The following is a 16,118-nucleotide window of genomic DNA, read 5'->3' on the forward strand; positions in this document are numbered from 1 at the left end:
CAGGGTCATATTTTCAGCTTCAGCATGAGCAGAAATATAATTTGTGTTCATTTGAATCTTGTGGTTCAGTCGGTTCATTTATGGCCAACCACAGGCTCCCGTCAGCTGAACAGAACCCTGTCACATAATGAAGCCTTGGCTCGCTGGTTTATCAGTGCACAAGGAGACACTTTGCTTATATTCCCAACAAAGAGTTTGCTTGCACAACATGATCAGACAGAGAAATGTTGGCATAAGAAATCAGCCTGGCTGCAACCAGACAGTCAGGGATGAGTCATGACTTTGACAGCAAATATCTGCTTTTTAGATTCTTTTTTGTCACAAAGATGAAAAAAATGATGTTTCGTGGACACGCCTAATTATGATTATGATTCGTTTATATATATATAATGTCATATATCACACATACTGTACTGTATTTGCACTAGTGCCTATTTAGATTACAGTAAACTCTACTGAGCCTTGTCAGTGTGAGTGTAATATGCTCTGAGGTGCACTGCACTAGTTTGGACAGAAACTCCCATTGAAGAAAACTCAGTAAGACACACTGTTTATTCAAGCTGCTGTTTGAGAGCCATGAAACTCAACATCTGAAGGGGACAAATTTTTCCTGTTAAATATTTATGATTATGATAATCCAAGAGACTCCAGAGACCTCAATTTCTACTGTTAAAAGCAACATGGTCACCAAACAAACCCGTAATATCTGAGGCACAAAAGAAACTTAACCCTCACCTTCAGCACACAAAGCCCATTATTCATTCAAGGCTCTGCACTATCTCAAAGGTAGGGACACCTGCTCATCCAGTGCGGAAACTTCTGTGTGGTTGTTACTATGTTGCCCTAAAATCCCAAAGATGACATGATCAGTGTAGAAATAAGGAATTTGTAGGAAAATGTTGCCTCTTTTTCATTTTAATGCCAACAAAACATTTTTGATTATGTGTTTGTTGAATTTTCTGAGTTTCACTTATTTTAGTATTATGTAGGTCTTAGTTCTTTCATTTTTAAGTCTTTGGTTAGTGGGTTTAATTTATGGCTTTTGTAATGATGGGTTTTGGTTTTGTGTGTTTTCTTTTGGTTTGGTTTAAGTCTTTCATTACTGTTATTAGTTTAAGTAGTGGTTTCCCTAACCCAGCCTTAGGTAGGGGTTATAACCCAGTGTACTCCTAGTGCTGATCACAATCGATGAGCTCTGAGTTCCTTCTTGTTTGCAGTGGTGCTGGACAGATTGTCAGTTGAGGTCAAGCAGGATTTTCTATAAACTATGAGGTTCACAGACGATCTGTACTGATAGTCAGGAGCAGGTGGAAGAGAGACTGGAGAGGTGGAGGAATGAAAGTCGGTGGTTCTGCAGTGGTTTTCCTGGTGTTCCTGCCCCTCCTTTTGTCTCTTTTACATGTTTAGACTTTGACTACTTGTTGTTGCCTTGGTAAATTTTTCAATTCAAATTTATTTATATAAATAACAGTCACCTCAAGATGCTTTATATTGTAAGGTAGACCCTACAATAATACATACAGAGAAAAACCCAACAATCATATGACCCCCTATGAGCAGCACTTTAGCGACAGTGGGAAGGAAAAACTCCCTTTTAACAGGAAGAAACCTCCGGCAGAACCAGGCTCAGGGAGGGGCGGGGCCATCTGCTGTGACCGGTTGGGGTGAGAGAAGGAAGACAGGATAAAGACATGGTTTTTGTGTTTATGTACGTGTCAGTTTCTTTTGATTTGATCCAGTTTTACTTTGAAGTTCAGTTTTGTGTCCTGTGTTAGTTTGACTTCCTGTGTGTCCTCTCCTAATTTCCTGATTGTTTTCACCTTTTGTTGACTGCGTTGTTCAGCGTAAGTTCCTGGTTTTGCCTCCCTGTGTGTTGTGTTTTTGATTTTACCCATTGGATTATTTTTGCATTTGGAAACTGACATCTAGACATTGTAGGGACTACTTTTTGTCGACATAGCTAAGTTGTGACTGACAGCGGCAAAAACAGATGAGTAAACAAATAGTTTAACATTTAACCAACAAGTGTAATTAGTGACATGATTGGGTATAAAAACATAATCACAGACATCATAAAGAGACTGCAAAGATGGAGAAGCATTCACTGCCATGGCAAATAGCTTAGCAGTATTATCATGTAATAATGTTTCCCAATTTTGTATCTGTGGTGTACAATATCATTCAGTCTCTGCGCACGAGGCAAAGTGGTTTTTGAACCCAAAGGCAGCTTTGAAGGAACACAGTTTATTGCTGCAGACACAAACTCAGTTCAAATTCTACTATGCAATGAATAAAAACATTCAACCCACAAATGCTTCTCTGAGCTCATTTAAGACAGGCTAAAGAGAGACTGCCAAACTGTCCTGGGTTTGACCAATCAGACTGAACATGCAAGAGCAGCTTGCAGACCTATGAAGACGCCATTAATGGTAAACTGTTTATAGGGCATCTGGGTTTTTGAGCAGATGACAAAAATCACACATTCTGCATGCATGACTGTGCAGTAAATTTAAAATCCTACAGCTGGAGAAAACTGTGAAAACTGGACCTCAACACTTCCCGAACGTCTACATTTAGTGTTGTGAAAGCTCATCCAGCACCTTTCCTAACCTTGTTTGTTTTTCCAACATGCTGCAGGCATCAACTTCAAAATGAGAATATATTTTTTGAAACAGTAATGAAATTGTCTCACTTTCAACATTTGTTTTGTATTTGTGCTATATTCAGTTTTATATAAGGTATTGGTTTTTTTTCAGAATAGAATAGAATAGAATAGCTTTTTATTGTCACTGTTACAAGAACAGTGAAAGGCAGTTTGGCATCTCTCCATGTGTGTGAAGTACACAGTAGCGTAAGTATTTACACAATGACAAATTTACATTTACACAAGAAAGATATGTACAAGTTATACATACACCTGCAAACATACACGCACATACATACATATATGTTTAAATACATATTTGCATCCGTACATGCATACACACACATATTTCCACATACACGCTTACATCTATATACATACACATACATGCCATCTAAGTAGCAGGTGCATTGAGAGGTGCAGTGTGATCAGTGATATTGCACATTGAGTGGGGGTGGGGGGTGGGGTGCTGTTGGAACTATACTAAATAATGTTATAATAAATACAGTTTAAAGTGGTAAGGCCCCTCTTCTGTGGAACCAGCTTCCAGTTTGGATTCAGGAGACAGACACTATCTCTACTTTCAAGATTAGGCTTCAAACTTTCCTTTTTGCTAAAGCATATAGTTAGGGCTGGACCAGGTGACCCTGAATCCTCCCTTAGTTATGCTGCAATAGACGTAGGCTGCCGGGGATTCCCATGATGCATTGAGTTTTTCCCTTCCAGTCACCTTTCTCACTCACTATGTGTTAATAGACCTCTCTGCATCGAATCATATCTGTTATTAATCTCTGTCTCTCTTCCACAGCATGTCTTTATCCCGTCTTCCTTCTCTCACCCCAACCAATCACAGCAGATGGCCCCGCCCCTCCCTGAGCCTGGTTCTGTCGGAGGTTTCTTCCTGTTAAAAGGGAGTTTTTCCTTCCCACTGTCGCCAAAGTGCTTGTTCATAGGGGGTCATATGATTGTTGGGTTTTTCTCTGTATGTATTATTGTGCGATCTACTGTACAATATAAAGCGCCTTGAGGCGACTTTTGTTGTGATTTGGCGCTATATAAATAAAACTGAATTGAATTGAATTGAATTATAAATTATTGCCTTCTGTGTTCCTCTTTCTCAGATGAGGGGGGAATAAATGCAGATGTTTAATTTTTAATTAGCTATAGATACAGCTCATTTGTGCTTCTACTTCACCGTGCCTTCACCACCCTCCAATGGATCTTAGTGACAGTTGCTATTCAGCCAATAATGTTTCGCAAAGAATGCCCCATTCATCTTCCTTTGTCATGAAGTTTTAGATTTACAACGAGCCACCTGCCCCAAACTGAAGGAAGCATATTAACTGGAGCATATTGGGCGTCTCGGAGCATTTACCCAGGGGTCACAGAAACACACATTTCGCTCCTGTCGGTGCTCAATCTGCCCGCCGCTCAAATGCATTTTTCTGCTGCCTCGTCTCGCTTTAAATGAGGTAAAAGGAATGAATAGCTGCAGGCGTGGATGGTGAATGAAGCGGGAAACACCCATCAATCCACTGCAAGTCTCAACTGAAGGGACTTACGAAAGGAGTTAAATTAGATACAAAGTACCACAGCGAGACGGGAAGTGAGACACTTATACCTTCAGATTAAAAGAGAAACTGTAATGCTCATCGAGCCCTGCTCCAAGTGTAATATATGGTTACATGTAGCCCATCTGTGTAACCGTGAGAAAATGAGAGGACACAAAAACCTGTTTAAAATCCGAATGTGATCATCTATAAAATAAAGGGCAGTGAATACAGGATGAAAAACCGATCTCTAAAAAGAAAGCAGAGTCTAATCATAAAATAAATACATAATAAACAATCTGCCTCTTTTTTCCAGTAGATTTATTTCTACCTTTAACCTCTTCAGATTATGATACACGTTAAACTCAACTTCCTGTAAAACACTTAAAACAAACTAACTAAACAAGAATTTTGAAAGTATGTTCGTATGTTTTATTTTTGGGACTTTTTTCTTTCATAGTTTCTGGACTGTAGCACGTGCACCAGCTGAAGCTCTGAGCTGAAACATGTTCACGTGTTTGCTCAGCAGCGGCTTACTGGGAGGCTGGTAATGGTTTGTGGATCCTTCAGATTCTCTTGAACTGGATTCATCATCCTACAACATATACAACACGTATACGTGTGTTTTGTATGTGCTACTATTTTAATATTCAATATTGCAAAACTGGACGAAACAAAGCGAGTTCAGACGACATCAGAATCAGTCACAGCAGTGTCTTCATGTCATGTTTTATTGTTCTGGTGCGCACTGGCTCCTTCTGCATAATACCAAACTGGCCAAGGAGGATAAAGCATGTTGTAGCAAGTTTGTAACTTTATTTTGAAAAACGAATCGGCAGTCCCGCGCAGCACTCCGTGTAACTTGTCTCGGGGTCGAGAGCGGAGTTGGTGAACAGTGTGAATCAGAGTCGCTGTGGGGACTGGTGAGCTCGCCACACAGCTGTCAGGAGGAGAGCCGCGGAACCTGCAAACTTATGAACTGAGAAGGTAAAGCTGCTCTTTATTCACACACCGCACAGTTTTTCCGAAATCAGCTTTGAAAATCTGCGATGCTTTTCTCCCCACTTCCACGCGCTGCGGTGCTGCGGGTTGCGCAGCGTGCTGAGCTCACCTGTGCTCTTTTCAATTAAGAAACTTCCGCTGCTTTTATTTACTGTAATTAAGAGGTGCGGAGAGAGATGGCGTAGCATGCGTTACGGTGTTTGTTAGCACCGGGTGGCTGTGCAGGAGTGCGCAAAAGCCGCTTCCACTGAACGCGCAGGGTCTGGGCTTATCCTCACTGAGGAGCTGGTTTAGCTGTCAGTGCATTCAAGACCCCAGCAGATCTTTAGCGGTGCCTTAACACGTGTTAGAAGCTGATCAGCGCTCTAACTGCTCAAGTCCTTCCTGCATTATTACATAAACTGGATATTAAATATTCGTTTTTCCCATCTTTGAAGTTTAATTTCTTCAGACATATTAAAGCAATGTTGCTCTCAGTAGCTCTATAAATCAAAATCTGTTTTATGGCAGCAGAAACGGTTGGTCTTAATACTGGGGCGATGAAAATACCAACTTGTGATTGTGAGTAATATCAAAAAATATCAGAAAATTGGGTAAAGAACCGAATATTAGAAACAGTCACAACCATTTCTGAGACTAACGTGTAGGTGCTGTAACGAACAAGTAACTGCAATTATTTTTATTTTTATTAGTTAATGTTTTTCTTTGGTGAATGTTTCCCTCAGCCATTTGCAGGAGTAAACTTGCTTTACTTTATTTACCTTGAAATTCATACAGAAGTATTATATTTGATTATAATAAAACTCCGTTTTATAAATGTTTACAAATTTAGGACATTATTTCTTTTACATTGATAAAAAAAAATAGTTCCCAATGTCCTGCTATGGCGTGAAAATCGTGAAAGTAAGCATAGAAAGACACGTAACACAGTCATAACCCAAATATATCTGACGGGAGGAGCATTGTAGTCCTAACATGGGCCAGAGATCAGATCATGACATTTCCATTAAAATCTCAGTGCAAATCTCCACAAACACGTCTGCCTAGTAAATCAAAGTGAATGCCTTTATGTTTCTGCACATTCAGAATATAAAGCAATGTGTTTGACCTGTGACTGGATTAATAAACATGGACAGAAATGACTGAATTTAACTTATGATAACAGGATGACATGTGCAGTTTTAAGTCTGTTTAAAGCTGTTTTTCTTCATCCCACCATGTCTTCATCTTCTTCATCTTTTTCTGCCACGGCTCCCTTTCTCACTCCCCCTTCTTCTCCTCCTCCCTCCTGTTTGCTCCTTTTTCTTATCATTGCACTACTCTACCTCCCTCACATCCTGCTTTGTCTTCTTCCTCATTCTTTCCTTTCTGCTCTTCTTTCTTTCACCACTCTCTACTCCATTCTTTTACCTCCTTTGTCATCCTCTCTGGGTTGTCTGACTCCTGTTCTGTTGCCTCCTAATCTCTTGCCCTTACCCGTCCTTTCCTGCTCCTTCATTTCTTTTTTCCTCTCTTTCTTCCACCCTGTTGTCCTCTTTCTCCTCTTGGACTCCTTTACCAATCAGGTGTATCGTGTCCTTCGGTCTGCTGGTATCAGGATGTGGTTCACAGTCAGACTGAGTCTCTGCCTGCTGGGCTTCTTTCTCATCTCTGTGTTCCCTCACGCAGCACAAGGCCAAGGTAAGTATCACTGCTATCCTGCTGTCCACTCAAGAGTCAACAATCCCAGTAGGGGGGTTCACCACACTGGGCCCAAGCTGAGCTTTTTATACACAGCCTGGCAGGCCTAACCATGGAGTTCCCTAATGATACCCCACAGGGAAAGCCAGAGCTTTCAAACCGTGCGCTAAACTGTCAGGATTTGCACATGTATAGATTTTCTTCTGTGTAGAAGAGCGAGGAACTGGGCTACCTGACGATGTAGGACTAGTAAGGACTAGTCTGGATTTTCAGTCCAAGGTTCTGCAAAGCTACATCCATCCACTGACTTCCCCAGACTGTTACTTATAGAAGCCAGGATTTAGTGAGTGTTGAATACAGGCCATACAAGGTCTTCCACTTTCTTTTAAATCTCATCATTCCACTGATTGGACGTTATCAGCCCCTTACACGTCGCCTGTAGGTGGCCTCCTTAGGCCTCCTAGATATGACATTACTTGTTCCTTTCACCCCGTTAAATGGGAGTAATGATCAAAGTGTTTCCAAGTGAAAACTGCAACAAAATGTAACATTTGGATGTTGTAGGGATTTCATTTGTGTAGCATCCATCCAAAGTTACACATTTCTTCAAAGGAGAATGTGGACCTGACAAAGAAGATAAAATGAGTAAAATGATTGAAAAAGTGTATACAGCATTGAGATGGGAAAACTAGCATGGAGTGACTAAAATAGATCCATTTAAAATAAATAAATAATAGTCATGTGCACATATTTCACATATTTCAAGCTATCCTACAAAGCTAGTTTATAGCATGAATGGAGATTTTCCATGCACTCCTTTTTGTAACCACTGGAGGTCTCCTGCATCTCCAATCTGTCTTTCTCTCTGCTGATCATGGATAACAGCCGAGTATCATGCATGTCTTTGGACTGGTACTCCAAAGACATGCATCACAGGTTCACTGCTAAGTCTGAATTGGCCGTAAATGAGAGAGTGATGAAAGGTCAAAGTGTATAGAATAAAGGACAGTATTATTGAATGTTAAAAAAAATGCCAAAGCTAGAAAAGTGCTGCTGCTGATTGCATATCATTGACATGTATGGACTGATACTGACTGATAACATGTGTTTAATGGGCTGATAACATCAGCATTGGATGGATCATTGCCAGAGGCCAAGCCAGGTTTGCTGCTGCAAAGACAGGCTTTCCATTATGCTAACATCCAGCAGAATTTTCTTGGGCTCATTGTTTTGGTGTCAAAGAAGTCCAGCGAGGGGTCTCCATACCAGGACCAAATATAGCCATAAAAACTCGAGGTTGTTATCATAATGGTATCAAATGGCTAAAAAGCCTTCAGAACCTTTTGTGCTTTTAGCGTTCTCCTAAAGTTAATTGCTGGTTGGATAAACCTCAGTGTGGTCCCGCTCTCTAAATGTGAAGCTATTATACTTTGCAGCCACAGTTTTACTCAGCAGGTCACATATCTGAATTTCACTGTGACTGTTTCGATGTGCAGCTTTGTTCTGGAAAACAGGTTGTTTTTATTTTCTTGATCCTTTCGTCTGTGTTTCTCTGGGAAAAGCCTCGATGCCAAAGTCGTAATGAGAAAACCAGTTTTGCCTTCGCTTAGCCGAATCGCTTTGCTGTGGCACGTTTTGTCACCTCTGTTAATTAATCCACACATGTTCATCTTATTTATTAGTTGCCGGGGAGTGTTGAAATTACAATGACAGATGTGTGTGGAACCCTGGTTAGAAACTGTGATACCTTCAGCAGTCCCTAATCTAAATTATATGAAGTTTCTACTCGTTAACGTCATAACATCAACATGCTTTACCATAACTCTTAAATCAGCAGCTGTTTGTGTTGTTTTCCCTCTTTTTTTTATGTGATGTCACTCTGCGTGCTGACGTTGTCTTTCACCCTATTTAACCCATTTAGGATTTAATATATTACCTCGTTAGTGAGAGGTGACTCTTAATCTCAACACCATTACGAACAACCTTAAACAGCGTATTTTTCTAGACCTTTTGTCAGGAATGCAAATGACTGATTGATATTCATGACGTGTCTTGAATTGGCTGAGCTGAATGAGTTTGACCACACGGATCTCTGATGAAGGAATCAGCCTTAATGTGTCGAGTCTGGTGCGAGTGGGGAAAAACCCTCTAACATACTAAAAAAGTGTTTTGCTTTGAACACAGTCAGGTACTTGTGCTCCATCCAAACACCTTCTGCATTGGCTAACGTTCAAAGGTTGTTGGCAACACTGACATGAAGTGTTTCTAAACCTGTTCCACAGCCACACACTCCGTGTTTGGGCCGATGCTGTGCCACGCCATAATAGCATGTTGAGAGTGTGAAAGTTCATCCTGTGTGAAAATGAGCTTACCAAGAGAGCCACCATAGTTGGCCTACCAAAGGGCTTACCTGTGTGCCCGCTGACAGGTCACTCAGGTATACCTCATCATGATTGGCTGTGTGAGCCACAACACTGCTGCTAGGACAGTACATGGCCAGTCGTCTTGCCCACCCACCCTTTACCCTGTACTGTATTTAATATGAATCCAACTCTAATCTCATTTGGCCATATTTTCAATAAGCTCGACATGATTAATATATTTAACCACAAAAGAGAAAAAAAGTGACACTTTCTATGTTTGTGGTGCTTGTCTGATATTGTCAATAGTGACAAAGTCCAGCGTTAGAGTCTGCAGTGGTGGAGTCACAGGGTTTGGTTTTCCTTCATATTTACAACATTATGTTTGTTGAGAAATTCTGTGTAACCGCTGTGTATTTAAATGTGACACCAAGGGTTCTTTTTATTACCATCAACAGGATTATTTTATTCTAATTCTAATAATAACTGGGAAGTAAAACTCTTGATGTGAAACATTTGAGGAAGAGAAACTTGAGAAAGTGAATAGGAAGTGAAACGCTGTCTTTTGTGAGTCAGTGTTCTGGACCACAAATAGGCAAGATTCACCAAGCATGCTTTTTTTTTTTTTTAAGGTTTTCAAAATGTTTTTCACCTGAACATATCAGGATAACATTGTCATTAAAGGAATTGATAAGGCTGGAGGGATAATGTCCATGTTCACCCGTCGGTCTGCAGAGAGAGTAAGTCTAGTAAACAACAGAATAACTCTTTCACAATAAGGACAGTTGCTAGGTTTTGGCTAAAGTGCGAGTAAACTGAGAGAAACCGCAGCATTCCTCAGTGAAGAGGCTATAGTGCGCTAGCCTCGGCTACAGCAGTGACCTGGGAAGAGCTGAAGGTTTACGAGCAGCTTGGACAGCTCCCACTCCCATGGCTCTGATTTAATGCAGAGAAGACACACGAGGTGGGAAGAAACTTTAACATGAAAAGCTGAGGAATGGCTATAAAATATCGTGAACAAATTCATAAATATTTAAATTATCCATAGATATGAAACAAAGGAACCATTTACATTTTTTCTTTTTTTCTTTTTTCTTTGTGCCATAAAGTTTAGGCTGTTTTAAGCAATTACTCTGCGCTCGTCTTAAATTACCCTCGAGCTCAGCACCTGTCATAAAATTGCTCTAAAAAAGGTAAAAGGTCAAAGAATGATTTCAAAGGCTCAGTGCCAGCTTTGGAGGAGCTTTTCATTTTTTTGTTGCCTGCAGACATAAAGGAGCAGGTATCTAAACCCGGAGGGGAAACAGGCGTGAGGAATGTGGTCAAATGCCAACGTTATTTTGTCATTTTAAGGGTTTAGTTAAGAGAACTACTGGGATTAAAGGGAGTGAAATATGTGGAATGATGGTAGGACTGCCAACGTTATCAAATAAATAATTATAAGATTATCATAATAATAATTATTATATTTTGAGATGTTACTTACAACAATGTGCAAAAGTCTTGACTGTCTTTCAGTTTTTTTAGACACTGGTTAATTTTTCAGTCATTTTCAGACCAGTTTTTGTAACTTACCATTATCAGAGATTTGTAAAGAGACAGTTTTACGTTGTATTTTTAGCCACTTTGTTACAGCCTGTCACCATATGATTTGTTCCCATTTCTTTAGTTGAAACCACAAAAAATGCCAAAGATAACAGCTTGACAGGTATAAAATAGCATTTGTGCACCAACAAGGTGATTCCCAAAATGTTTGCTGAAATCTTGGCGTATCTCAGCAGTGTGTCGTTAAAAAACATTGAGGAAATTGAACAAGTGTGGAGAACAAAAGGAGCCACAGAAGGCAGATTCAAAAGAAAAGTATCTGAAAGACAGGACACACGACCTGAGAGATACGCCTGGCTCTTCAGTTGATCCATTCATTGTTCACTGAAGCATCATTGGGAATGGTCTCAGTGGAAGGGTGGCTGTCAGGAGGACATCCTTTAGGAAGAGGAACAGGGAGAAAAGGCTGAGGTCTGGCAAATTACACAAGAACTGGACTGAAAATCAGGGGAAACAGGTCTCATAGTGAGGAATCGCAGTTTGGAAGTTTTGGTTTAAATTATCATCAATATGTATCGAGCAGGTCAGGAAAGTAACGCAGACAGTAACTCTGTAGTGTCTGATTGCAAAGTCAGTATCACAAAACACACTGCCAGTGCAGCAAAGGATACCTGGATAGAAAAAAGACACAGTGGAACACTACCAGTCACCGAGTGGGCTCCACAACATGATGGAAGCTGTGTGGAGTGATCTTAACATAGAATGAAACGTAAGGCAGCAAAAATCCAAATGAGAACTTTGAATGTCCTTGAAGAAGCCTGGAGAAATGTTCCTGAAGACTAGTTAAACAAATAGTCAGACAACTTTCCTAAGAGAGTCTGAGCCAGGGGTGGGGAACTCCAGGCCTCGAGGGCCGGGGTCCTGCAGGTTTTAGATGTGTCCTTGATCCAACACAGCTGATTTAAATGGCTAAATCACCTCCTCAACATGTTGGGCGTTTATCAATATGCGTACTTGTGCGTACTTGTGTTCTCGTGCACTCGTGATACGTCATCAGTCGGAGACCAAGTACTGTTCCAATTCGAAGTACACATCAAGCCGAGAACGCGAAAAAGTCCCGGATGTGTTCTCGCTCCGCCCGTTTTATCGAGCATGCATCGGTGTGGACTTGGTACAGCTAAATATCCCAGAATGCATTTCGTCCAAAACTCAACAGCGGACTCCCGGCACATCGTTTTCAACCCCCCCCCCGCTCGCGGTCTTCTCACTACTGAGGTTAAAGAAACCCCAGCAGCTGTCTATAGTATTGAGTGTCCACTAGAATAGAAATAAAAGCGTTCTAACATCTCACCTGCTTGTTTTTATTAAGGTATGTACACGTATGTACATGTACACTATTTTTATTAATAGAGGTTTCACTACTGAGGTTAAAAATGATATATAAGTCACTTAGATCACTTCTAAATGTTAATGTTTGGTTTATTTCAGTGTGTTATTTGTTCCTGAGTAAACCGGTTTGGCTGTGATTACAGTTAAGCTTCATAACATGTTACTCAGAGTTAAATTAGGAGGGGACGGCAGTAAAAACTCCTGACCTGTGACATCATCACGTACGCAGGTGTTCCAATTGTACATATCGCGAGTCCGTGCTCGTGTTCTCGGCGAGTACGTACTCACCGAGAACGCGAGTACGTACTCGCGTACTTGGGCATTGATAAACGGCCGTTATGAAGTTCTCCAGAGGCCTGGTGATGAACTAATCATGTGATTCAGGTGTGCTGACCCAGGGTGAGCTCTAAACCCTGCAGGACACCGGCCCTCGAGGCCTGGAGTTCCCCACCCCTAGTTTATCCCATTTTCCTAGCAAAAGAAATGAGCAGCAACTCAAGCCTGTTGCACAGTACGGTACTCCAGTATTTATTTCCTTTACTCACAGCACAGTTTGCCCTCAGCACTGCTTTCTTGTTTTGTGGTGTAAAACAATTAAAGACATTTTCCACCTCATGCCGTGGTGTTAGGTATGGCAAGGAAAAATGAGGAGTGCTGTGCAGTAATTATCCCGATGTGTAAAAATGATTTACTGGTGTTAAAATGTCCTGTGTTGCATCTTTAAGATAAGAGTCTGTGTTTGGTAATAAGAACATCAGTGTCAGAGTAGTTTTCAGATTTGCTGAAAACTCTCCAACTTTTTTTTTAATAGTTCCTCTTAAACCTTCTCATTCCTTATTCCTTCCCCTCTGCTCACTATTGTCCTTTTGCCTAATGTTGCCCTTTAAGTCTGCTCTCGCTGACTTCAAATGCACTTAAAACTTTGCACTTCCGACTTGCCACACCGCTCCCGGAGAGTCTCCATCCTCGGCTGTTTGCGCAAGATTCTCCATGAAAAATAGATGAGAATTAAGTTCCCATCTCTCCTGGTGAGGCCCTTTGTCTTCACCAGGCTCTTCGCTCGCCGTCCAATACTCTGCGTGATAATACAATCTTGCAGAGAAGATCCACGGCTTTCTGCGAGTGAGTGTATAAAAGGCATGTGTGCATGGAGCTGCAAAGGAATCGGCAGGTTTCAAAACAACCACCTGAGTTCCCCGGAACAAAGTGCATGAAGAATTTTTTTTTAAACGTGGAAACATCAGAAAACACTTGCTTCCAGCTGCGGACACATATACATAATTAATGCACACATATGCAGATGTGGGCACACGGGAACACGCGACAGAGTTCAACCACACTACAAACAGCCGTGCGAAATCTGCTTCTCGAATCATTTGGGATTTGAGCAGCTCTCTTCAGACGAGAGAGCGTCCTTTGTTTCCAAGACAGAGATCTGTAAACCCTGAGCCGAAATCCCATGCAGCCCTCATTCTCATCCCCAGGTTGGTGCAATCACTGCAACTGTATTCCTTATGTGTGTTTCTGTATATTTGTCTGCTGTGGAATGCACCAGCTTCATATTTTCTCCACTAAAATCAGGATTATCCTTCCTGTGCTGAGCTCAAGTTTCTTTGTATACCTACATGAGTAGTTTTCTGCAGATAATCTCGTGCATAAAGAGATGGTTCACTCAAAATGCTGCACAGGATTGGGTGATGAGCCTTATCGGCTCGACTAAATCATCTGACGACCTAAAACTGTTACTTTCTCTTCAAACGTGTCAGTTTCATGTTTAACATTGATATACGTTATCATGTTACACCTGGAGAAAGCGGCATACACACATGCAGATATAAAGCAGTAAAAGAATTCTGTCTAAGAGGTGAATTTACCCACAGTTTGTTTTTTTGGGTGAACCATTCTTACAAGGCTCTTGTTTACTCCGCTTTTGAGCTACAGCAGGCGTCAATCTCCGTGTAGGTATTTAAAGAAGTCGGCAGCAGCAGATGGCTCACCTCATAATGAGTACACAAACACAGAGACGAGTTTGTGGGTTTCATATCTTATTTTCCACCCCCTGGCTTTTCTTTTTTTTCACAGTTAACCAAAGTAAACTGGGAATAATACATATTTATTATCTGGGATTTGGCTCTGCTGGTGTGGAAATGATAGGGTGTTTTGGTCGTTGACTCTGGAAATGTGGTTTCTGCCGTTGCAGTGCTTTACAATAACCTCATCCCTGTGTTTTAAACCAGCGTCTATGCAAAAACACAACAACACTGTGTACACGCTTGGTGAACTGTGAAAACAAAGTTCCACTAATGCAGTGTTGCTGACCTTTGAGAGGTTTTGTGCACAGGTTGAGGCCATTGTAAAGTGTGTGTGGACATTATGCAGCTCAGTGGATCAGGTGCTCCTGTTGAGGACAGGAGAGGAATAGTATGGAGATGCTATTCCAGCGTCTTTCCTTTTGGTTCCTTTGTTATTTTTTCTCTTAACAGTTAAAAAGAAGTTGCATTCCCTCCTTTTTGTTATCCTCTTCTCACCCCGACATATTTCAAAGCACAGATGCAGAAAAAAATAATAAAAAGGGAAAGAAAATGAGATCAGGACAAGTAAGGATATATGGAATACAACTCGGGGACAGATGAGGTGACAGTGAGCGCGTAAGCTGGAGAAAATGAATATAGGTGAAGAAAGGAAGGGGGAAAGGGGGATATATAGACCTCTAGGCGGCGGACGGGGACAACAACTAATCAGGATGAGAGGCAGGGGTGTCGCTTTGATGCAGACGGGAGACAAGCTCAGTGCAGGCTCGTCTATATAGGGGGAAGATGAGGATGAGGAAAAGGAGGAAAATGGGACTTTTGGGGCTTTTTTAATGTGACATCTGTGCAAGCTAATCTCTCTGATGTGTATCCTCTACTTGGATGAGATACAATTTATCCTTCCTTATTTTTTTCTCCCCTTTCCTTACGGTTTAAAAACACAGATGGAGCGCCCGCCTCGACGCCATCATAACTCTGGAGGGAGTTCAATCCAACTCGAGTCAGTCACAGTTGTGTTTTGCGCTCAGCGGATGAACGAGTGTGTTGAAGTAAAACAGACGGAGAGCAGATTCTGTGAAACGTGCAGATTGTAAAAGTTCCTGAGCGCCGATGCTCCATGTGACTAATTAAGGGGAAACGTTTTGTTGCGTACAGTTGCAGGGGAAAGTTTCTGTTGAGATTTTTTTGCATAAAGAAGAACTAAAAAAATCACATTTTCACAGAATTCAGTGTTTACCAGATATACGTAGACATCAGCCAACCTTGCTCAGTTTAGAAGTGGACAGTGTCCTTGCTCTTATTTTGAAATGTCAGCTAGCCCCAGCTCTTCCTGTTTCTTGTTTCATGTCAGCTGGCTATCCTTCCGCTGCTTCCTCAGTGAGTCTGTCTTGAATATTGAATTTATAAAATTATGCCTGCACATAGGTGAATATTACAACTGACAGAATCTATATCTGTGTGAATCACCAACAGTCCTAAAAGTGTGAGACTAATAACATGTAAACTTATATTATGGTTACGGTGAGCTGATGTGACATATTTACAAGGGCAAAAGAGTGTAAATGTATAGGTCTGGTAGTTACAGAGCAGTAGTGGTGTGCAAGTCAAAGCTACCAGGACAAAGTCGAGCTCTGTAGTTCTTATTTCTTTTGCTAAGGATCAGGTCAAAAAGCCAGAAGACAACATTTTTTTGTGGCTGGATGATATATAAACACTTTTGTACTTTTTGAGCATTTTATATGGAGGAAGTGATGCAAATCACATGATGCTTTAGGTCATCTTTAATTAGGAGTGTGGAGATCTGAACTTTTTCCTGCAGCTGTATGAAAGCGTTAGCTTGACATCATGTCGCGCAGTCGGCTGAATTGAACTCCATCCATTGTTATGGACACAATCCACTAATAAATTAATAATGACG

General features: G+C 41.1%; 1 protein-coding gene across 6 annotated transcripts in view; it reads left to right on the plus strand.

The window, feature by feature from the left end:
- The first annotated feature begins 5,019 nt into the window (after positions 1-5,019).
- col14a1b (collagen, type XIV, alpha 1b) overlaps positions 5,020-16,118 on the plus strand; it is a 174,370-nt gene continuing 163,271 nt past the window's right edge. For 3 of the 6 annotated variants that reach the window (XM_019350850.2, XM_025902364.1, XM_019350854.2), the window contains exons 1-2: positions 5,021-5,181; positions 6,762-6,876. In XM_019350850.2, coding sequence (XP_019206395.1) covers positions 6,795-6,876 — 82 coding nt within the window. In that variant the 5' untranslated portion in view covers positions 5,021-5,181; positions 6,762-6,794. Of the gene's footprint in view, positions 5,182-6,761; positions 6,877-15,136; positions 15,201-16,118 lie in introns of those variants that run through there. The other 3 variants (XM_019350851.2, XM_019350853.2, XM_025902365.1) reach the window with 2 other exon arrangements.

Source organism: Oreochromis niloticus, linkage group LG22 (genome assembly GCF_001858045.2).
Source record: "Oreochromis niloticus isolate F11D_XX linkage group LG22, O_niloticus_UMD_NMBU, whole genome shotgun sequence".
Lineage (NCBI taxonomy): Eukaryota > Metazoa > Chordata > Actinopteri > Cichliformes > Cichlidae > Oreochromis > Oreochromis niloticus.